This window comes from Rattus norvegicus, chromosome 14, assembly GCF_036323735.1.
Source record: "Rattus norvegicus strain BN/NHsdMcwi chromosome 14, GRCr8, whole genome shotgun sequence".
Taxonomy (NCBI): Eukaryota; Metazoa; Chordata; class Mammalia; order Rodentia; family Muridae; genus Rattus; species Rattus norvegicus.
In genome coordinates this window covers 54,647,997-54,672,650 of record NC_086032.1, presented here as the reverse complement: position 1 = coordinate 54,672,650, position 24,654 = coordinate 54,647,997, and the positions used below count along the sequence as shown (strand labels likewise).

The window sequence follows — 24,654 nt, the reverse complement described above, 5'->3', positions numbered from 1 at the left end:
CAAACCAGAGCTTCCAGGGACTAAGCCACTACCCAAAAACTATACATGGACTGACCCTGGGCTCCAACTGCATAGGTAGCAATGAATAGCCTAGTAAGAGCACCAGTTGAAAGGGAAGCCCTTGGTCCTGCCAAGACTGAACCCCCAATGAAGGTGATTGTTGGGAGGGCGGTAATGGGAGGAGGATGGGGAGGGGAACACCCATATAGAAGGGGAAGGGTAGGGGTTACGGGGATGTTGACCTGGAAACCAGGAAAGGGAATAACAATCGAAATGTAAATAAGAAATACCCAATTAATAAAGATGGGGAAAAAAGATTGTGGCTGTAATACAGCTGCTTGTAAGATTTACATGAATGTAATAAGAAATAAAATAGTAAAATATAAAATTAACATTATCAGGATTTCTTGTCTTCTCTTAGAAGACTTCATTTTTGCTGTTGTTCTCGTTTTCTTTGTTTGTTTTGTTTCTTGCTTTATGGAAAACAGAAATGACGTGCAATCTCATGGGAGGGTATGTGCAAAGGAACTGGGGGTGAGGAAAAAGAGAGGAAACCATAATCAAGATATACTATATGAGAAAATAATTTATTTTTAATAAAAGGGAAAATTGGTGTGGCAGTAAGGTCGGAGTTGGGTGGAGCTAGTGAGGATGATCAAGGACTTGATGCTCACCATCTTTGCCCACATGCAGGGCTTGTCGCTGTTCTTGCTAGTGATCCTCTATCACTATGTGGCAGTAAAAAACACCAAGAAGCAGGAATGAAAGTGGCGCTTTCTCTGCCCCAGGCTTCCAGGACATAGTCTGAGGCAAGATGGAGGGTAAGAGGGGCCCTCACACTTCACTTCATCTCTCCTACCCATCACAGCATACAAAGCAACTACACCTGGATTTTTCCAACCAACTTTTATTTCCTCAAAGTCTTCCTTAACTCTAAGGAACAAGAAGCTGCCAATAAATATATGTATATATATGGAAAATGAAATAATATACTGTATTGATCTTTTAGATTTAAGTTGCTTATACTGTAAACAAACTTAAATCACTAGAGTAGATTAGCTCGATGTTTATTTAATTGGAAAGTATGCTCTTGTATTTTTGGTTTAGAAAGAATCCAAGATGTTCTGGGTAAGAATAAAATAGATTACATCAATTATGAAAGTTAATAAAAAGATATCAATTCACATTAAAATTTTATAACATATAGCAATGTTCTGACCTACACTTGGTAGAATCCCAATAAAACTGAATATTGTTTGATATATTCAATTGAAATCAATCCTTTAGCATAGTTTTCATTCATATTTACCTCTAAAAAACACCGCAAACATGGCAATTCATTGAGTTTACTTAGGGCATTAAGTTCCTGAATCTTTCCAGTTCCATCCATTTGCCTATGAATTTCATAAAGTCATTGTTTTTGATAACAGAGTAGTATTCCATTGTGTAGATGTATCACATTTTTTTTGTATCCATTCCTCTGTTGAAAGGCATCCGGGTTCTTTCCAGATTCTGGCTATTATAAATAAGGCTGCTATGAACATAATGTAGCATATGCCTGTGTTATTTGTTGGAGCATCTTTTGGGTATATGCCCAAGAGAGGTATAGCTGGGTCCTCAGGTAGTGAAATGTCCAATTTTCTGAGGAAACCGGATGTAGATGTGTCCTGAGAGACACATTCAGAATATGGCAAATACATAGGCGAATGCCAGCAGCAAACCACTGAACTGAGAATGAGAACCCTGTTGAAGGAATCAGAGAAATGACTGAAAGAGCTTAAAAGGGCTTGAGATACCATATGAATAAAGTGACAACCAACCAGAGCTTCTAGGGACTAAGCCACTACCCAAAGACTATACACATGGACTGACCCTAGGCCCCAACTGCATAGGTAGCATTGAATAGCCTAGTAAGAGCACCAGTGGAAGAGGAAGCCCTTGGTCCTGCCAAGACTGAACCCCCAGTGAACCTGATTGTTGGGGGAGGGTGGTAATGGGAGGAGGAGGAGGAGGAGGAGGGGAACGTCCATATAGAAGAAGAGGGGAAGGGGTTAAGGGGGTGTTTGCCTGGAAACCAGGAAAGGTAATAACAATTGAAATGTAAATAAGAAACACCCAATTTAATAAAGATGGAGAAAAAAAGTTCCTGAATCTTAGTTTCCTCAGCTGCTAATGAAGAGAGTCTGTGACAACATTATTAGGCAATTTGTATGAAGGCTTTCCAGTGCCATAATGGGTGAGAGTATTCAAATATTATATGTCATTTTTTGGTTTTTGTCATGTAACTCCAAAACAATTCCAATGTCCCCAAGGTTAGGTAACATAATATACGTATTAATAGGACACTTATATGGACACTTCTAAATAAGACTTAAAACCTCATGGGAGCTCATTAAATGTAATTAATTTAATATATTTCAAATATTTGCACACTCCATCAATGATTAGCCAAAAATAAAATAAGAATGTCATAAAATAATGACAAGTTGTCAAAAAAAATACAGAAGGAAATAAAATAGCCGAAGTCATTGCTTTTTTATGTGTTCTGTAGATCAGTTGTGGCAGAGTCACCTGGGAACTTGTTAGCCTAAAAATCCTGAGCCTTCAGTTCTGACCTAGTGAATCAGAAACTCTAAGGGCAGATCCAAAGAATAAAATTGAAGAAGCCCTCTAGCTGGTTTTGATTTATGTTTATTTGAAATCTACATCAAGAAATAATAATATGTTCTAATTATTTTGGCAGTCAACATAGATTCTTTTTTGAGTTTGAGGCTATGAGGTCAACACTTATCAATAACATTTACTTGCTATACTTCTATGAAATAAGTACACCAAAGTCTCCACAAAAATTAACTATAGAGCAGCCCATGATGAGATTGCCTGGACCATTATAGTTCAATATAGCTTTGTATAGTGATGAACATATTCCTTTTTTACTTTGGTCTATATGCACAAGAGTTTACTGTACCTGACAATATGTATTTTAGTGTTAGTTATTTACAGATTATCAAAATTTGTAGACACATACACCTAATATTTACCATATTAGAGAAGTCTGTTTGCTTTTCTGGCTCTTGTTTGAATGCAGTCTATATATGATCACACAAAGATTTTGAAATTATACAAAATGAGATTTTTCTACTCCAAATGGCTTCTTTTTTTTTTTTTTTTTTTTTTTCAGGAGCTGGGGACCGAACCCAGGACCTTGCGCTTGCTAGGCAAGCGCTCTACCACTGAGCTAAATCCCCAACCCCCGAGATTTTTCTAAAATGCCGGAAAGCAATGAATGGCATTACATTTTCAGAATTAGACTTGTCGCTGGATACTAACATATACCATTAAATTTCAAAGGGAAAACATTTGGGATTATAGTTCCAAGCTAAAACATAGTAGAAAAATACCAACATTGTAGAGAAATTGACCAAATGCTTTGTTTATAAAATATAGGTAATAAAACTGAGGGATTACATATGTGATTTTCATAGAATCTTGAATATGAAGTAATGAGGACTGTGGATTTCTTATTATCCATTCTTTATAATAAAGAAAAAAAGTTAGGCACATACAACAGTCTCTGAGATACTTCATCATCCTTAGGGAATTCACCGACAGAAAGAAGACCTCAAATGCAACAGTAGACAACAGAACTATCCATTAGACCTGTTTGCCACTAATTACATGATTACTTCAGTATGTGTGCTTTGGCAAGAATTTGCTAATATGTTCCTCCTCCATGATTACAGAAGAATAATTTCAATTATAGAAGCTGTCTTCACAAGTTGATTGCTTGGTTTCCCATCACACTTAGTAATTGCAAGCTCCAAAGATATATCCAAGGACATTTACAATACCTGGAAATTTCTGTTTTGTCAATATAAAGCAAAACATGTTAGAAAGAAAATATGTGCATTTGCATATATACTATGAATTTCAGTTCTGTGGTTTTCTGATGTTTCTGAGCGTTCATATGTCACTGTGTCTGTATCTGTTTCTCTGTTTCTTGTGCCTTTTCTTGGATACTTTTTCTTCTGTTTGTTGGTTTTCTTCAAGTGATATGCTAGATTTTGTTTTATCTTATATTATGATGTTTTATATTATGATATTTTATTAGTATCACTCAGAAGACTTTCTAATTTTCTAATGGAAGACAAAAAAGAAGTGGCTCCCAGTGAGAAGAGAGGTGGGAAGGAACTGGGAGAAGAGGGAAACACATAATTAAGATGTATTATATAAGAAAAAAATTTCAATAAAAGAAAAAAATAAAAAGTACTCAAGAGTATTTATGAAGAATTTCTTTTTAAAATACACAGTGATTTGTGTGGGTTTTTTTAACCTCCTCCCCCTTCTTCTATGAGGGTGTTCCCCCACCCAACCACCCACCCCTTCCCACCTCCCCACCCTGACATTCCCCTACACTGGGGGTGCAGCCTTGGCAGGACCAAGGGCTTCTCTTCCTATTGGTGCCCAACAAGGCCATCCTCTGCTACATATGCACCTGGAACCATGGGTCTGTCCATGAGTACTCTTTGGATGGAGGTTTAGTTTTTGGGAGCTCTGGTTAGATGGTATTGTTGTTCTTAGAGGATTGCAAACCCCTTCATCTCCTTCAATTCTTTCACTTCACAAGTATTATTCATTATGTTTTCTGTTTTTACAGGATTGTGATTGGTGCAGTTATGTGTCTCTCACCTCTGTATGGGTTCTTGTGTTTTCTCTTTGGCTATTTCTTCTGTTTTCTTGTTTTGCCTTATTCACTTTTATTTGTTTTATCATTACTACTACTATTAATAATAATAATTATTATTGTTGTTGTTTATTTACCTGTTAATTTTAAACTAAGTGAGAACAATAAAGGCTATGAATTAAGTACGGAGGTGAAGAGAATCTGAGTAAGAAAAGGAATGGCATACCATAAACAGAACATTTTTGGTCAAGACATTAACTGATCTTGTGTCTCTCGCTGATTTTAATTTTTAAATTGTCTATTGTACCAAGCTCATAAAACTAATGGTGTCTGTTTCTACTACCAGAACCCTAATGCTGAATTGAAACTGCATGTAACTACTTTCAGGCTATCTGACAACCTCTTGGCCTCTGATAGTACCAGTATATTGGTGGTGCACAGTCACGAATGCAAATAAATATTTTTTAGTTTAAAACAGGTTTTAAAATAGCAGTGTTTCCTAAGAATTTGTTAAGTGAGTTTCTATTCTATGGGGTCATGAAAGTGGGACATCAGATTCAAATAGCTTCTATAATTTTGCTCAAACTAAATTTTACATGGAGGTGTCAGTTTAGGGATGAGCAGTACGTTCCACAGTTCACAAATGAGTACAGTAGACATATCTCTAGTACATATTTTTTAGAAAACAAGCTAGAATTACTCATTTCAGAGCCTTATGGGTGTTTTTATGTGTTTCTATTAATTGAAACTCTCATTTCTTATTGCTAGAAGACAGTTTATTTATTAATGCTATACCATCCTATTTATGGGGGGAAAATCCTAAAAGAATAACATTAAAACATTTTAAGTGTTTCTACCCTAGTGTTAGTTAAGACTATAAAGACATTCCTTATATTGGTCTACTTCTCAACTTGCTAATTAGTTAATCAATTACATTAAAGAAAAATGTTTCCATGTATTTAAATTCCTTACAGGCAAGCTATAACTAAAGAAATTAAACATGTTTCTCTACTCAGCAAGAAAAGGGTCATTGGAAAAGGCCTCTTTATATGACTATAAGTCAGACATGCTGTCAGTGGAAGAGGTGGGGAAAACCAGCAGATTGGTCCTGTCCTCAGCCACATTGCAACAACTTACTCTCCTCACTGGCCCCATTTTTATGGTAAGTGATTGAATTGTGAAACATGAACATTCTCTCAACTTCATTTTACTAGTGATGAATTCTATTTCCTGCAAATTTAAGTATAATCTATAAATATATTAGTTTTATTCTATGAAATGAGAGTAATGGAAACACTTGGCGCGCGCGCGCTCACACACACACACACACACACACACACACACACACACACACACACCCCTCTTACTTGGCTTCCAAAGTGCCTCTTCCTTTTACCTGCCATGAGTGATTAAGGGTAAAATGTTAGTATTCATTGGGGAATTTCAAACACTATAAATTACCTGGATGGATAGTGTGTAAAATTTTTTTTCCTATAATTCAAGCCTGTTTGCCAGATATTTGCATATTGCATGTGTGACTCTGGTACTGAAATTTGTGAATATATATTCAGAATAATATAAACAACAAACATTTACTTTTCTACATTAAATATTTATAAAAATAGTATGGACTTCAAGGAGAGTCTTCCATTTTAAATTATAAACATGAAAGGAAAATCTGCTAAGCTATTCTCAATTTGACTCTGTACTGATATAAAGTTCAAAACATTATGCTTTTCAATTACTGTATATTAATATGCCCTATATTTTCCTCCTTCTAACCCTAAATCTGAGCTATAATAAATCAGGCAAAGATGCTCATTTTGCATTACAGTAACAATGGAGTTATCAACAAAAGTTTCATACAAGCCTAGAAAATAAGAAAACCAGGAATTGTTCATACTACATTGACTTTAAAGAATGTCTAAGTGATCTTCCCCTGAAATTGATTATTTTCCAGTTTAATATTGCTTAACACATCTTCTTAAGATGCAAATGTTTTGTGGGTTATATCTTAGGTATTTGGAGATTTTAGACTAAATTCCACTTATCATTAAATACATACCATGTGTTTTCTTTTGTGACTGGTGTTACCTAACTCCGGATGACATTTTCTAGTTCCACTCATTTGTCAGCAAATTTCAGGAAGTCATTGTTTTTAATAGTTAAGTGTACACTATTATGTAAATATACCACATTTTCTGTATCCGTTCTTCTGTTGAAGGACATCTGGTTTGTTTCCAGTTACTGGCTATTATAAATAAGGCTGCTATAATCACATTGGAACATGTGTTCTTGTTATATGTTAGAGCATCTTTTAGGTACATGTGCAGGAGTGGTATAGCAGGGGCTTCAGTTAGAACTATTTCCAATTTTCTGAGGAACCAACAGCCTGATTTCCAAAGTGGTTTTACCACTTACAGGCCCTCCATCAATGGAGGAAAGTTCCTCTTTCTCCACATTCCTGCCAGTATCTGCTGTCACTTGAGTTTTTGTTCTTATCCATTATGTTTGGTGTGAGGTGGAATCTCAGGGTTGTTTGGATTTGTATTTCCCTCATGACTAAGGATCTTAACTATTTCTTCAACTGTTTCTCAGCCACTTGAGATTCCTCAGTTCAGAATTCTTTGTTTAGCTCTCTACCCCATTTGTAATAGGTTTGGTCTCTGGAATCTAATTTCATAAGTTCTTTGTGTATCTTGGATATTAGCCCTCTATTGGATGGATGTAGGGTTGATAAAGATTTTTTCCCATTCTGTGGGTCGCCATTTTGTCTGATTGATGGTGTCCTTTGCCTTACAGAAGATTCTCACAGAATACCCACAAAATAACCTGCAAAAAAAATACAGCTTAAGAATAAGCAAGACCAAAATGTGGATGCTTCAGTCCTTCTTAGAAGGGGGAACAAAATACTCATAGTAAGTGGAGAGTAGAAGGGAATTGGGAGGAAGAGAGGATGGAGCGGGGAAAATGGAGAGCAGGAACAAGTATGAGAGGAGACAGGGATGATATACAGAGGGTCAGTAATTTGAACAGAGGTATGTAGTAATACGGTATGGGGAATTGGGGTAGACACCAGCATGTCCCAAATGCCAGGAAAGCAAGAAGCTCCAGTACCCAACAGGGATTATATTCACTGCATTGCCAAACCAAGGAGAGGGAGCACTTGTATAGACCATACCCAGAGGTTAAACAAGGTCCTGGTTGGGGTGGGGCCACCTACACTTCTCAAAATTTTAACCTAGAATTACTCCTTACTAAAGGAAATACAGGAACATTGAGTAGAGCAGAGACTAAAGGAAAGGCCATCCAGAGACTTCCCCACCTGGGGATCCATCCCTTATGCAGCCACTATACCCAGATACTATTGCTGATGTCAAGAAGTGCTTGCTGACAGGTGCCTGCTATGGATATCTTCTGAGAGGCTCTGCTGGAGCCTTATAAATACATATGGGGATGTTTGGAGCTACCCATTTGACTGAGCATGGGACTCCAATGGTGGAGTAAGAAAAAGGATCGAAGGAGCTGAAGGGGTTTCTATTCCCATAGGAAGAACAACAATATCAACCAACCATACTCCCCTAGCATTCCCAAGGACTAAACTACCAACCAAAGAGTAGACATGGAGGGACCCATGACTCAAGTCACATACGTAGAAGAGGATAGCATTGTTTGGCATCAGTAGAAGGAGAAGCCCTTGGTCCTGTGAAACCTCTATTCTCCAGTGTAGGGAAATGCCATGGCCACGAGGTTGGAGTGGGAGCATCCTCATAGAATGAGGGAACTTGGATGGGAGAGGAAGGTTCTGTAAAGGGGATAACATTTGCAATGTAAATACATAAAATATCCAATAAAAAGAAAATAATTTAAAAAATAAAACGAAGAAGGAAGAGAAAAGTATAGATGCTTCATTCCGACCTAGAACCAGGAACACAATAATCACAGCGGGGAGAGGGAGGGAGGGACCTGGGAAGGAAAGAAGAGTGAGAGGGGGAAAGAAAGGGGAAGAAACTGGTATTTGAAGAGATGGGAGAGAAAACAGAGGGTCAGGAAATTGAATAGAAACATGTAGCAGACAGGAATGGGGAACTGGGGTAGGAACTAGAAAGTCCCATTCTCCAGGAAAGGTCCCTGAAGCCCCTGGCAATGACTTTTGCTTGGGGGGGCAACAAAAAACAAACAAACAAAAACATCAAAGGGGAGATCCAACCTGTAGAGACCACCTCCAGTAGATAGACACACTCCCCACTTGAGGGATAGGACCACCCACATATCTCAAAAATTAAACTTAGAAATGTTTCTGGCTCTAAAGGAATGACAGGGTCAAAAACTGGAAGAGAGCCCATCTAGAGACTACTTTACCTTGGGGTCCCTCCCATCTGCAAACACCAAACCCCTACATGGTTGCTGATGCCAAGAAGCACTTGCTGACAGGAGCCTGATATGCTTGTTCCCTGAGAGGTTCTACCAGCAACTTACCAAAACAGATGCAGATACTTACAGTCAGCCTTTGAAATGAACCCAGACACACCAATGTTCGAGTTAGGGGAAGTACTGAAGGAGCTGAAGGGGATTGAACCCTGTAAAAAGAACAGTATCAACTAACTGAACCACCTAAAGCTCCCAGGAATAAAACCGCCAATCAAAGATCATACATGGAAGGAACCAGGCCTGCAGATACATATGTAGCAGAGGATGGCCTTATCCACATCAATGGGAGGAGATGGAGGGTTGATGCCCCAGTGTAGCAGGATGCTAGAAAGGTGAAGTGGGACCAGTTGAATGATTGCACCCTCATAGAGGCAAACAGGAGACAATAAGGGGGCAGGTGGGATGTGGGTGGTGGTGATGGGATATTCAGGAAGAGGTTATCATTTGAAAAGTGAAAGAATAAAATGATCAATGAATAAAAGAAAAAGAAAAAAATTGCTGAACCCAGTGGAACAAAAAATACTATAGCTTATGACAACATTTATAAAAGCAAGGTTTCTCCAAAGAGACACTTTTGTCTATCAATTCCTACTGACTTTTAGAAAAATGAAGTAAATTTCTATTTTGAAAAAATCTAAATCAATACTTTCAAAATTGTATGCACCATATTATGATGATAGTTATCACCTCTATGGAGACAATCCTATATAATATTAATCGCTATGAACTTTAACCCATTAGCTCATTGCTAGGTTATAAAAGTTGGGTGATCTCACCTTTGACTTTAAGTAAAATTTAATAAATGAATCTGACACAAAGTGCTTTATAAATTTTACAGTGGTGTAACATAGCAATTAAGCCTTACAGGTAACATTTCCCTTTATAATAATATGAATGATGCCAAAAATGTTAAAATTAATAAAAATGAAAGCAAGCACTATAATATCCACTATAATAATAAGTGGATATTAGCTCAAATGCTCAAATTAACCTAGATGCACAGAACACATGAAACTCAAGAAGGATGACCAAAATGCGAATGCTTCACTCCTTCTTTAAAAGGGAAACAAGAATACCCTTGGGAGGGAATTGGGAGGCAAAGTCTAGAACAGTGGCAGAAGGAACGCCCATTCAGAGACTGTCCCACATGTGGCCCATACATATACAGCCACCAAACTAGATAAGATGGATGAAGCAAAGAAGTGCAGGCTGACAGGAACTGGATGTAGATGTCTCCTGAGAGACAGCCAGAATACAGTAAATATATAGGCGAATGCCAGCAGCAAATCACTGAACTGAGAACGGGACCCCCATTGAAGGAATCAGAGAAAGGACTGAAAGAGCTTGAAGGGGCTGGAGACCCCTAATGAACAACAATGCCAACCAGAGCTTCCAGCGACTATGCCACTACCCAAAGACTATACATGGACTGAAGCTGGGCTCCAACCTCATAGGTAGCAATGAATAGCCTAGTAAGAGCTCCAGTGGAAGGGGAAGCCCTTGGTCCTGCCAAGACTGAACCCCCAGTGAACGTGATTGTTGGGGGGAGGGCGGTAATGGGGGGAGGACAGAAAGGGGAACAAACCTATAGAAGGGGAGGGGTTAGGGGGATATTAGCCCAGAAACCAGGAAAGGGAATAACAATTGAAATGTAAATAAGAAATACCCAAGTTAATAAAGATGAAGAAAAAAATGAAAGCAAGCAGGCAAGCAAGCAAAAAAACAAAACATGTAACAGTTTTTCCTGAGCTTTAGTTACAGACAGTTGTAAGCAACCTGGCTTGAGTGGTATACCTTCTTCTTCTTTTTCTTCTTCTTTTTCTTCTTCTTTTTCTTCTTTTTCTTCTTCTTTTTCTTCTTCTTTTTCTTCTTCTTCTTCTTCTTCTTCTTCTTCTTCTTCTTCTTCTTCTTCTTCTTCTTCTTCTTCTTCTTCCTCTTCTTCTTTTCTTCTTCTTCTTCATGTCATTTTGAGTCTGGGTTACCTCACTCAGTATGATATTTTGGTTCCATGTATTTGCCTGAAAATACATGATGCCCTTGTTTTTAATAGCTGAATAATATTCCATTTTGTAAATGAATGGCATTTTCTCTATCCATTCTTCAGTTGAAGGATTTCAGGTTGTTTTCAGTGTTTGGCTCTTATGAATAAGGCTGTTATGAACACAGAGAAGCACCTGGTCTTGTGGTATGGTTGAACTTCTTTTGGACATCTGCCCAGGAGCAGTATAATTAGTTTGTCAGGAAGGACTATTTCCAGTTTTCTGAGAAACCACCAAATCAACTGAGAAATAGCTATGAATGTATTGTGAAATATCTATTGAAGACAAGCAAGGAAAATAATTATTATTTAGAAAGGAGAAAAAGTCTCAAGCAGAATACCAATGGCTTGGGCATAAAAATCAACAAGTGATAACTGAGACCTCTAGAAACTGAAAGCCTTTTGTAAGGCAAAGGATATCTTCAGTAGGACAAAATGATAGCCTACACGTTGGGAAATGATCTTCACTAACTCTACATCTAATATAGGGCTAAGATCCACAATATATAATGAAGTCAAACTGTTTCATTCACAAAATTCTAAATAACCCAATTTTAAAAAGGTACAGAAGTAAACAGAGCATTCTCAAAAGAGGAATCTCAATTGGCTGAGAATCACTTAAATATATATGTTCAATACCCTTAGTCATCAGGGATATGCAAAGAAAAATGACCCTCAGACTCCGTCTTACATCAATAGTATGACTCCAACCAAAAACTCAAGTGACAGCACATGCTAGTGAGGGGCGAGAATGTGGAGAAAGGGAAACACTTTTGAATTGGTGGTGGGATTGCGATTTTTGTACAACCACTCTGAAAGTTAGTCTGGCAGGTGAATTCTTTTTTAACATTTTTTCATTAATTTACCAATTTACTCATTTTACCTTTCAGTATGAGGTCCCCTATTTTCCCAGTCCCCTCTTCCATCCATTCCCCTCCTTTTCCCTCTGACAAACATGAAGTACAAAGTCCCCTTTGGGTATCACTCCACCCTGGAACATCAAGTCACTGGAGAAGTAGGTACATCTTCTCCCATAAATGCAACACAAGGTAGCTCAGGTAGGAGAACAAGATCCACAGACAGGCAACAGATTCTGGCACAGCCCACACTCTAGTTGTTAGATGACCTGCATGAAGGCCAAGCTGCACTTGTTCGGAAGGGATCAAGGGTCCAGTCTATATTTACTCTGTTTGTTGGTTAGATTCCTGGAAGCCCCCAAGGGTCCAGCTTAGTTGATTCTGTTGGCCTTCCTGAGGAGTCCCTATTTGCTTCTGATCCTTCAATCTTTCCCCAAAGTCTTCCACAAGACTCCTGGGGCTCCATCTAATGTTTGGCTTTGGATTTCTGCATCCCTTTCCATATGCTGCTTGGTGGAGCCTTTCAGAGAACAGCTATGCTAGTTTCCTGTCTGCAAGCCTAGAAGTATCATTAATAGTGTCAGGGATTCAGTAGGCAGGCGGTATATCTCTAGAACATGCTAGAGACCTGGTCGGAAGGCTCTAAGGAGTCTATGTGTGTGACTCTAACTGAGACTCCTAGCAGTTGAGGATATGGATCCAGAAGTGACTACCTCTTGCAGTCAGGCAGGGCCCCTACTGGAAGAATAAGAACAGCAACCCATCCACAAAGCCTTTGACCCAAAATGTATCCTGCCTACAAGATGTGCAGAGACAACAATGGAGCAGAGACTAAAGGAAAAACTAACCAATGACTGGCCCAAATTGAGACTTGTTCCATGGGGAATATTAATTCTTAAATCACTAAGTCATCTCTCCAGCACCCCACCTGCTGTTTTATACTAAAGCATGAGGGTGATGACTGAAAAACTGTATTATGCAAGTAAGATAGGATAAAGTTATTTATCAAGGATTCAAAAGAAAAATTTGAAGGGGTGATGTGCAAGGTAGCCTAATATATAGCAAGTGAGAACAAAGTAGTTGAAAGAGCTCCAAAAAACTTTTCTAAATGTCTTGCACACATGGTGCGTTTAAACACACTGAGAATTTTTCTTAAGTAGTTATATGGTCTTATTTGTTAAATGATTTTTAAATGGCCACATTCTAACTAGATTGTTTCTCTAGCACATACTGCTTAATGAATATCTTAATGTTTAATGAATACCACATGTTTGTGAAATATCTATTGAAGGCAAGCAAGGAAAATAATTATTATTTAGAAATACTAAAATGCAGCCACCTTTGATCATTTAAGGGAATTAGAATCATTGCAAAACAAAATAAATTTATATATATATATGTATATATATATATATATACATATATATATATATATATACATACATATACAGATCCTGAAGGAAAAATTTATAATGAGTTACCAAAGTCCTTAGTCAAACAAGTAGAGATTTTAAAGAAAAGAAATGCCACACATATATGCTTCAGAACTGTGAAAAAATTTTTGGCACCCTCAATTTTCTTCTCTGTGGGGGGAAAAAGACATTCAGACAAATTCTCCAGTCAGACTTATCTTGTGTCACTTCTGTTGCAGCTTTAACCTGAATATGTTTTATAAGTACTTCAAAAGAATCACAGAGAAGGCAAAAGTGGCCTTTCTTTTTAGACATACATACCCTACTCTTGAGTACTGGAATTGCATTTCATATCTGGTTTGGAACTCAGCTCTTGATAGCCAAGCATAATCATCCTTAATCCATTTGGCTGCTTGCTTATTACTTTGAAGATTGGGAAGAAAGGTGCCTCTATTGGGTTTACTCTTCAATCCGTGCCTCTGTAAAGAGTGCAGGTGAATAATCTATATTTCAAAGAAAGATGACCTTTACTTGATTTAATGGAATCTCTCTTTCAATATCTGAAATGAGAAAGTGATTAAAGCTTTGGTTGATAGGAAAGATATATTTTAGGAATAGATAACTATAAAGGTCAGACACTGTCAGAAAGGATTTTAACTTTCCTTAATATTTAAGTACTTCATGTGAGTCATGGTTTATGCATTAATAGTATATTTTGTAAGTTACTTTAAAATCCCTGCATATTTTGTGTCATGCAAAATTGGTTACTAACCTAGGTAACAATATTAGGCAAAGCAGGTATATTACTGCTCGTATTTTCAGAAAGATGGATATATTCTGTTTTCAAAAGATCAAAAGCTATTTGACATACTGCTTCCGAGAATGTAAAACTATGCAAGATATATTTTTAAATTTAAAGTAATCTCAATACCTATTGCCAGGATTTTTTTTCCAATAATATAGCATTTTTTTCTCAATAGCTTATAGGAAAATGAAGAGCATAGAGCATGTATTGAGAGGTTGGTAGGTCTCAAATATTTTGCCAGTTACTTTATAAAAATCAAAACATTTAAGCTGCACATAGATCAACATTTGACATACCATGAAGATTTGTGCAAGAATGGGTGGAAAACTTTAGAATCAGGCATTCTGTTTATCATCAACATTTTATAGCAGAGGACTCAGTGATGGAAAATTTAAACAGCTTGGCCATTAAGTCAGTAATACAGCTATATTCCACAATGGGTCGCATAGTGAAGACTAAACTCCTATCTATGATCTATGAAGTTGTGCTGCCATTTTTCTTAATATTACTGACAGTCCTTACCATATCTGTGCAACAGTCTAACTGAGCATAATGCTTTTGACCATTTTAACACAATCAATTATTGAAATGAGTTTATTTTGTTGGTATTTTAGATACTCCCAAATGCACTAGTAACTATTCTCTGTACTTGATAGTTAAATGCTGTACTGAATGTCTGAATGGTTATAGTATACAGTGGAATAAATATGAAATGGCAAAATAAACATAAAATGACATTTTTATTAAAATTAAAAAAGAATTCACATGCAACATTTTCATCAAGACATATTTAATGAAGGGATAGGGATTTGCTGTGAGAATTCCCAAATGTTTTGTTGATTAAAAACCAGAGAGAATACCAAGAGTAAGACAAACAGGCAGGTGGCTTCAATTAAATGGAATGACTCTCCTGGGAACTAACTATGCATTGAAATCATTAAACATTCAGTGTTCTGCATGAAAATACTATAACATTTGCTTGCATATTCTAAAAGTTGTTGCTGGTCAGTCAAATACATTAAGGTATTGGATTCTTTTATTAATCCCTGTGTAAAATATAGAATATTAATGTTCCCTTCCCCAGAGAGAACTTTTTCATGTGTCAATGTAAACTTATGTAAAAAATAATGTGTATACACGATGTTATATAAAACACCTTCACCACAAAGTCAATTTTTCTGGCCCTTTCTTCTACTTATTTGAGTAGTACTGTCATCATTGGGCATTAAATGAGAACTTTCCAAATGCTCTTAGTAACATGACAGAATACAAATTGATAACATAATAAGCCTACAAATAAAAATGTGAGAATGTTGAAAATTGAATTAGATACTTTAAAGAGTACCAGAAATTATTTTTAAAGAGAATGAAATAATTGAAACAAAGGACATTTTCTTTCAGAAAATCAGCTCAAATATTGAAAGTCAACACAGGATGAAATTCAGTATGTTCTCTGTTGTAGTTGGTATCAAGGAAGTACAAATCCACCCAATCATCATGGTTTATTCCATTGTGAAACACATAAATGCACAGGAGTACATGTCCCTCTCTCCTGGAAATCATGAAGCATAACTTCATGTCTTTTTGCTGTTCAAGCCGATCATCAACAGAAAATCATGATTATTAAGTAATTTATTTAGATATGATATTTGAATTTTATATCAACCAGCATATGAATTGTTTTACTTAATCCATTATGTGTGCCTCACCAACCCTTCAGAATAGAATCTACACTCATCAGTAATGTCGTACCATTTACCTGAAAAATTCCTTGAAAGTCCTCATTTAATCTTGTTATCTCCTATAGAAAATAGCTTCTTACAATGCTTCAGAGTTCACTAGCATTTGGATTTATGAAAATCTCATATCACTTAGGAGACTACTGGGAGTCCTTTTTCTCATTTCAACTTTCAAAATGTCTCTTTTTAGGGTGCAAAATCATCCAGCCATGATCTAAAGGAATACATTTTATATACAGAATTCAGGATTCTGAGTCACGGTTCTAATGTACTAACCTGGGACTTCAGAAATCCAGAAAGACCCATCTCACCATAGGAAAAGATTCAGTTCATATTTGTACTTCTATGTAACTATTTTTCTTGTCATCGATGGTAAAGTGCAGGGTGTTGCTTAGTGGGAGTCTTCAGTGAGAAGTACCTAATCCCAAATCAGCCATGTTTCCAACCTGAATAATAGTTCGGCTGGCACACAATTTCCCTCTCTCATTTACTGATTCCATCTTCTATACGTGTCAGTATCTTCCTAAGTAGCTTCTCTGCACTCAACCTCTCAGTCTTTTCACATCTCTTAGTCTGCTTTTCTCCAAGTACTTATCTACATATTGTCCCTCATCTCTCAAGATCACCCCCAGAACCTAACTAAACCCTTTCCACAATGTCAGGCTCTCAAACAGTCTGTCTACATCATTTAGGAAATCCAAACAACATCTGAAAATGAGATTGCTTTTTCCTCTTCATGGCCTCACAACCCATCTGTATTCTCACTTCACTTACTGCCTGTTTACCTCCAGCAATGCAATCTCTGCTTATTTTATAACTTATTCACCTTTGTCTACTTCTCCATCATACACAAGGGAAAGCATCTAAAGCTCTAATTTTCTGCTGACTTCCAAATTGTACAGACAAGGGTTTTTATTGCTATCATTTTCAGCATCCAGCACCATTCACAATTGAGCCTTTATTGCTACCAGACTTCTATTAATATTTCTCTTACACTGCCAATTAATCGTGCTTCAGTAAGAACCGAATATCTGATTCTTTCTGACAGATTGTTTAAAACTTTATATTATAGCCTCATTCAAAGGGTACAATATTTTTCACTGTTTACTGAGAACAGAAGAAATCTATCAACTCTCATATTACATTTACATATATCACATTATATATACATATACATACATGTTACATATACATATAATATACATATACTATGCATACATACCATATTTTCTAGTTCCTTTATGTTTATATACTTTACTTATTAATATCACCATACTCCATGCTTCATGTAAGGCTTAATCATATACTCATACCTAATATAACTTTTATTTTTACTATCTGTTCAATACTGCAGTAATATTATTTTAATTGTTTTGCTCTTACCTGCAGTGATTTATACAAGTATTTTTCTACGTTGACCTCTAACACAAACCTCGCTAAACAGATTCAGAAGTTTCCATTTATATAATTGTAGATATATATGAATATGTGTATACTCATTTATATTGTAACAATAATAATAAAACAAAGATATCAACAGAAGAAGAAAAGGGAGGATCATAGGAGTGGATGATGGTGAGAAGAGAAGTGATATAATTAAATTTTAAGTATTTAATTAATAATTCAAGCAATACAAGAAAAGAAAGAAAATAAAATGTAACAAAACTGTCTCATGAGCTCAACTTAATGCAGGTAATATATACCTGTGTGTTATGAGGTCCTATAAGATAGCAGTGTTCTTCGCTGCACTTTCATTCATAAGAGCAAGCTGTTTATAATATTCTATTTTCTCTCCTGCCTCAAACTCACTCCAGTCAGTTTTTACTTCAACACACCATATGGTTTTTGTCAGAATAAAAATGGCCTCAATTTCACAAATCTCACCACACTTGCATTGTAACATAACTGAAAGAATGAGTTCTCTGATCTTTGTCATTGTCTTACTTAGTCACTTTTGCTATGATGAAAAAAACTATGACCAATACAACTTGGAGAGGAAAAGGTTAATTTGCTTTATATTTCCACATCATAGTCCAAAACAGAAGGAAGTCCTACTGAAACTCAAGCAGGGTAGAAACCTTGAGGCAGGAGCTGATACAGAGAATGTGAAGGAGTGTTGCTTATACGCTTGCTCACTCTGCTTTCCTATAGAACTCAGGACCACCAGCCTCTCTATTTGACAATAGTCTAGCCCCTCCCATATCAATCATTAATTGAGAAAATCCTTAGAGAAGAATATATTGGAGGCATTTTCTCAATTAAAGCTCATACCTTTTGGATAACTCTAACTTGTGTAAAGTTGATATAAAACTTGTCAGCACAGGCATACTAAATTATTTCTTACAAGTGGGAAATTTTCCTTCCTTTATTTTCTAAAACTTGAGTGTTTGTAGTTCATTCAAAACCCTTTCAAGATGTTCAATCTTGACTCTAACTTAGTAAAAGGGAACTTCCATTTGAGTACTGTGGAAACCCAGAAAGACTCATCTTAGGAAAGACCTAACCGATCTTTACACTCATTTTTCCTTTATATTTTGTGTAATTGATGATGAAGCACATGGTGCTGGTCGGTGGGAACCATCAGTGAAGGACAGCTAAACCAATTAGTTCTGCGTTGACATAGTGTACCCTGAATTTTACATGGAGCAGAACTATTTTTACCTTCACTCAAATTACTTAGATAGCTACAATGTGCTACTCAAAGTTTAACATGGAGAAGAAAAATTACATAAATCACAAATGATTTCTTTAGGTGCTAATTATTATTAGTTAAAGTTTTGTTGAGATTCACCACATATAATACATGACTGAGGAACAGAACGCTTCATTTTTACAAGTGATAAAGTCAGTCCTTGGATTTTATCCAGGTTTTAAGAATAAATTATCCCTTCTCCATGTTATTCAAAGAAAAACCTTCCCTGTGTACTCTTGCCTCTGCCTCTCCATATCTTGCATCATCATACATTTACATCTCCTAAAAGGTTCTTTTCATTTCTATTTTTTCACTCCTAAAAGAAATTCACACTGGGCATCATCAGTGCAAAGCACATATTCTTCATCTTTAATAAGAATATCCATTAAGTCTAATATCATATCATACAGATATCGCCATCTCAATTCTCCTCGTTGTCATTCAGCCAGTCACAGCATGTAGAATTCTACAATTGGCCTCTTGGCTTTACTAACCCCCAGATCAATCACATCTAATTACTTTGCAAGCTTCGTCAATGACATCTATTTTTCCTTAAATCTATACCCCTCCTTTTAAATTTCATTGCTGCTACTGTAATTCAAGTCTTGATTATTCACTTCCCAGAACATGGAAAAGGTTACATCTAGTCTTACTGAAAACCATACCTTCCTTATTCTATTCTGTCAATCCAAGTGCTTTCTCATACATGTTTTATAGTATCTCCATTCTCTACACAAAACAATTAAGTCACTCCCCATTATGCTGTAGTCTTCTAACTTTCCCATTCAAATTTTTATAATATTATACTATTAAAGAGCAAAATCTGGTATCATATCTATAATACCAATACTGCACCTAAGTTTATAGGTTATTATTTTATACTGGGGTGAAGGGAATGCTTCTGTAACCCATTGAAGTTCTCTGCTTGCATCTCTGATACCTCATGTAGAGCGGCCTGATAGTCAGGGTTCATCCTTATTCATCTTTGTCATAGTTTCAGGAAGAACTCAAATGTTTGTATCTAAATTAAGGAAATTTGAAATTTTCTGTTGACAATTACAATAGTACAAATTTAAGTAGATGGTCATATATTTTGATGTTGGGTCATAAATTAATTCCTATTTCTGCAGTGAAAAAGTGGCATTTATAGTGAAAAGGTCTCTTTTTATATTTTTGTCAACATGTTTAATTCCTAGTTTATATGTTAATTATTTTCTCTTTCTCATCTAGTTTTTTTAAAACAAGTTATATGACCTCAGTTCTTTCCTTTAATACTGTTCAAAGTGACATTTAAAATTATTTGATTGGTTACCCATATAGGATTTGTGTCACTATTGTGGAGAATTAAAATAAATATTGAAGTAGTATGGAAAATAATGGCATTGAGAAGAGGCAGGATATTGAAGGAGCTGTAGGATCTCTAAATATGGTTAAAAAACATTGCATAGAATACTTTAAGAATTAATAAATTAATATTTGAAAGTCTTGTCAAATAGAAAGCATTCCATTGATAGATAATCTCACTTTTCCTTACGAGCTTTTTTTTTTCTTTCATGAAGTGGAGCTGATCTTTGTACTCATTTGACTAGTTTTCTTTTGAATGTTGGCAAACACAATCATTCTTCTTGCACTAAAGAAAAGATTCATATTAATGCACGCCACACACATTCATCAGAAAAAAATAGAATGTCAGAGTCCTCAACACTTTAGATTTAAAGAGTCAGAACAAGTATGTTAACATAAACAAAGACCCCACAACTTTCAGCTGAGTTAATGATGGAGCTCACTGCCTCTTTAAGCCTGTTATGTCACAAGTAGTCAAGGGAGTCTGAGAATAACATGGAGACAAAGGAGAGGGGAGCGCAGATGCACATGTGACATGTGAAAATCACCTCCATCAAGGATAATGCACAAGAAACACATGTAGAGAGATATACTCATTGGTATTTACAGATTGGTATCTGAAGATAATGGCCAAAATTGCATAAAACTACAAAATCAGGAAACTTATAACCAAAAGGACTTCTTCTTACCTATATAGTAAAGAAAAAAAGAAGGAAAGACAGAAAGAAAGAAAGAAAGAAAGACAGACAGACAGACAGACAGAAAGAAAGAAAGAAAGAAAGAAAGAAAGAAAGAAAGAAAGAAAGGAGGAAGGAGGGAGGGTAGGAAAGAAAAGGAAAAGAAAGAAAAAAGAGCTAAGACAAAGTCTCATTAGGCAAAAGAAAAGAAAAAAAGAAAAAATCCAAAAATAAGATTGAGTTCCTTTTGTGTTTGAAATCTACAGCTGGGCATGAGATCTGTTCTTCAGAGCATTTTGTATAAACTGTGAGAATTTTGGAGAGAACTAAATTTTGATTTATGAATGTTTATAACTTGGGGATGGTTTCTGGATTATAGATGTGAGCCTGTGCCCATTTCCATACTCAGCCCTGAGACTGCATCATCACAGGTGTGTCTGGGCCCTGTGTCTGTTACACTGCTAGGCTTAGCAGGTCTTTTCCTTCTGTATTAAATCCATCTCTGTATCTTACAATCTTTCCACATCCTTTTACATAGTGATCCTTTGAACATAAAGAGCGAGAATTGATGGAAATACCTCATTTTGAACCCAGTGTTACAAGATTCTCACTCCCGAACATTGTTCAGCTGTGGTACTCTGTATTTTTTCCACCTACTGATGGAAGAAGCTTTTCTGATTACTGAGCAAGACACTGAACTTTAGATATAACAGAATGTCACCAGGAGTAACTGTATTGTTATGTTTCTTTCACATAACTGCAGTGTTTGGTTTTGTATTAGATTCCTGGCCTGTCCATTCTCAGGTTTTTGGCCACCTGAGCAGTGTGAGGGATGGATTCAATCTAATGGAGTGGGCTTTAAATCCAATCAGATGTTGCTTGGTTCCTCCAAGAAGCTTTGTATCACTGTTGTACTAGGGCATCCTCCAGGAAATTCACATTGTAAAGCACAGGTTTTGTAGCTGGGTTACCATTTGCATTTCCACTTTGGCAGCAGAGTGTTCTCCAGTATCTTGAACACTATCAGTGGGAGTAAATGCTCCAGGTAGGCACCAGTTTGACTTTCTCATACTCCATAAGTTGCTTGGGTCTTGTCTTTAGCAATCAAGCTTCAGTTTGTAGAGAGTAATCAATAGCCTTAGCAGTAGCCTGTGCTGTCTGTGGGTTTCCATGGGACCACCTTGGCCAACAAATCAATTTTATGTAACCTGTTCCTAAGATGGGAAACTTCATTTTCTGGTTAGTATCAATTCCATTTCCCTTATTATGTGGTAATACCATTTAGGTCCCCTTCATATATGAAGGCTCTACTGTATTAGGTATCTTAAACTTCTTAAATGAGAATTCATTATAGTTGTCCCTCCTCCTATTGTCTCCTTCGTCAACCTCCTCCCTCCCATGTCCTGCTGTCAACTTTAACAACCTGCCATTTCTCGTCCATCAAGCTGGCAAAAATTTAAAATAAAAGGAATCATTCCTGTTGTCCATGCATTTTAGTAGTAAAAAGCACTCCATAGTATTCTTGTGAGAACACAGCTTCATTGGATCTCCTTCCTTTCTAGAGTAGAACCCCAAAAATTCTAGAAAAGCTAAAGGTTCAGCAAGGCTTTAGCTAAATGATACTACATCATTAAATTCAAGACTATTCCAAAAATAGAATTAAAAAATTAAAATAGAGGTTATAGGCTATAATTTTATTCAATTTGCAAAAATTAAAAACTACATAAAATGTCAACACTGGTTTAAAATATGTTTTAGCATTTGAAGTAAGGAATATAATGTAGCTGCATAAAATGAAATAAAATGAATGAGAGCCAGAACAAACTTTCCATACACTGATATAGAATCCTTTCTAGAATAGAGTATATAGAAAAGACAAAGAAGAGAAAAGGAGAAGGGTGGGCTTCTGCTCATTTAGAACACAGGGATATAGTACAGCCTGGTGTACTTTGATAAACAATGTGTCTTTCATAGCACATTCAAACTAAGCTCTTTAATGAATACTTGGCGATATTATTTTTGGCCAGTAAGTTAAAATCTCATTAGATGTACTGATCTCATAATCACTAATTTCCCATTTCAATTAGTAACTAATTTTCACACCATTACCTTGTGACTATGTTCATATCCTCATAAGGATCCTCTTGTTGTTTAAATCTTTAAATATTCTGACCTGAATCAATATTTTCTGTTTTGTAGTAAAATTTAATTAACTCCATTATTTATTTTATATTTTAATTGAAATTACATCAAAACAATATGCTAGTAATCAATATGCTAGTATTAATTTGGCAAATAATTTAGATGCATAATTTCATTTGTAATAATTCATAGATTGTTTTCTTATACAAACATGCATTTTTTATAATGATATGGATTGACGCTCAACTGGTTTATTTGTATGGATGCTTTAGCTTTAAAAGAGATTTCTACAATTACAGATAAATATCATTTTCAAGTATATCAAGACGGTTCTGCATATATCATAATCAGGACAGTTCTGCATATTTCATAATATATGTCTTATATCATAATATATAGCTAGTATCAAAATATTTCATTATAACCTATGTATGCATATCAAATCTGAACTTTGTTCACATTCTTCCTTCCATTTCCCTCTCTTATTTGTCTCATTTTCTTAAGCCATCTGGCCCAAACAAGTAATAAGTGTTTATTGTTGTTCTGGTTTGTTCTGTTGTTTGTTTTATTGCTTCATTGAGTCTTAATGATATTTAGTGGCTGCATGGTTGTTCAGTTGCTTTCACTTTCACTGGACTCTAGTAAGGAAAAAACACATACTGACTCTTACAGTCTCTGTGACTGGAGAGGCCAGCTGGGAAAAGGGTCTATTTACCACTGCCCATGATGTTTTGGAGATAGCCATTAGTCCTGAAGTAACCAGAAGAGATGTGAGTGTGCATAAGATGGGTTAATGAAAGCATAGGAAAAGTGATACTTTCTTTATATCTAACTTCTTGTTTGATTCAGACTATGAGTCAACTTTCAATATCTTATTAAAGAATGTGCATAAAAGCTTAATGGATATAAAAAAAGCAATAAACCATTCAATACTAAAGGAAGAGAATGTGTCCATGATGAAGGCAGACAGTTTCATTACCAACATATCTTGTTTATATAAATTAATTACATAATCATCTAAGTCTAAGTATATACTGTAAAGAAATAAATAGAAAATCCAATAAGATTTATATGTTCCCAGTAATCATGGGCATGGAAGATATAAACTTTATACTGAAGGCCAGATACACCACCATAAATTGAGGATAGCCTAGTATGAAGTGGATGATTGCTCAACCAGCAGAATTTTTTTCTGAGGGAATAAAACTTGACTCACAATCCCTGTGATTGTCAAGAAGTTTACAGAACTCATAAAATTCTTTGGGGCAAAGAATAAGGAAACGATATGGGGGAAGTGGGCATCCTTGTCCTTGATTTTAGTGGGATTTCTTCAGGTTTCTCCCCATTTAATTTGATATTGGCTGTTGGCTTGCAGTAAACTGCTTCTATTATATCTAGGTATGGGCCTTGAATTCCTGATCTCTCCAATACTTTTAACATAAAGGCATTATTATATTTTGTTAAATGCTTTTTTCTCATATGTCACGTTTGGAACTGTGATTTCAGGCATTTACTTGTGGTCCTAGAACATATCTCTGACAAACGGTATGTTTAAAATTATACTAAAACACTAAATTCTCCAACTGATAAGCCTTATGCTTTAAATTTAGTCACCTTTATTAATAATGATTACTCTGTGCTTTGAAAAAGAATTGTGGTATGTGCATTTTAAAACTTAAATTGCCTATTACAGTGTTTTATATTTATTATAAATATGTATATAAATGATTCCCTTGACAACTCTAACTCTATTAAACTCAGTACCATCTTGAACTAAAAGGAAAAAATGCTTTTTTCTGTATCTAAGAAGATGATCCTGTGATTTTTTTTCTT

General features: G+C 35.8%; 1 protein-coding gene across 1 annotated transcript; it reads left to right on the top strand.

The window, feature by feature from the left end:
• Positions 1-651: 651 nt before the first annotated feature.
• On the top strand, positions 652-955 carry LOC108352854 (dolichyl-diphosphooligosaccharide--protein glycosyltransferase subunit 4-like). The gene has a single exon (XM_017599562.3). It carries the CDS (start codon positions 652-654, stop codon positions 763-765), a length of 114 nt encoding a protein of 37 aa, XP_017455051.1. The 3' UTR covers positions 766-955.
• Positions 956-24,654: the final 23,699 nt, after the last annotated feature.

Bases quoted from the DNA above. Each gene is read 5' to 3' on its own strand.
- LOC108352854 (XM_017599562.3), top strand. From the start codon at position 652: ATGATCAAGGACTTGATGCTCACCATCTTTGCCCACATGCAGGGCTTG.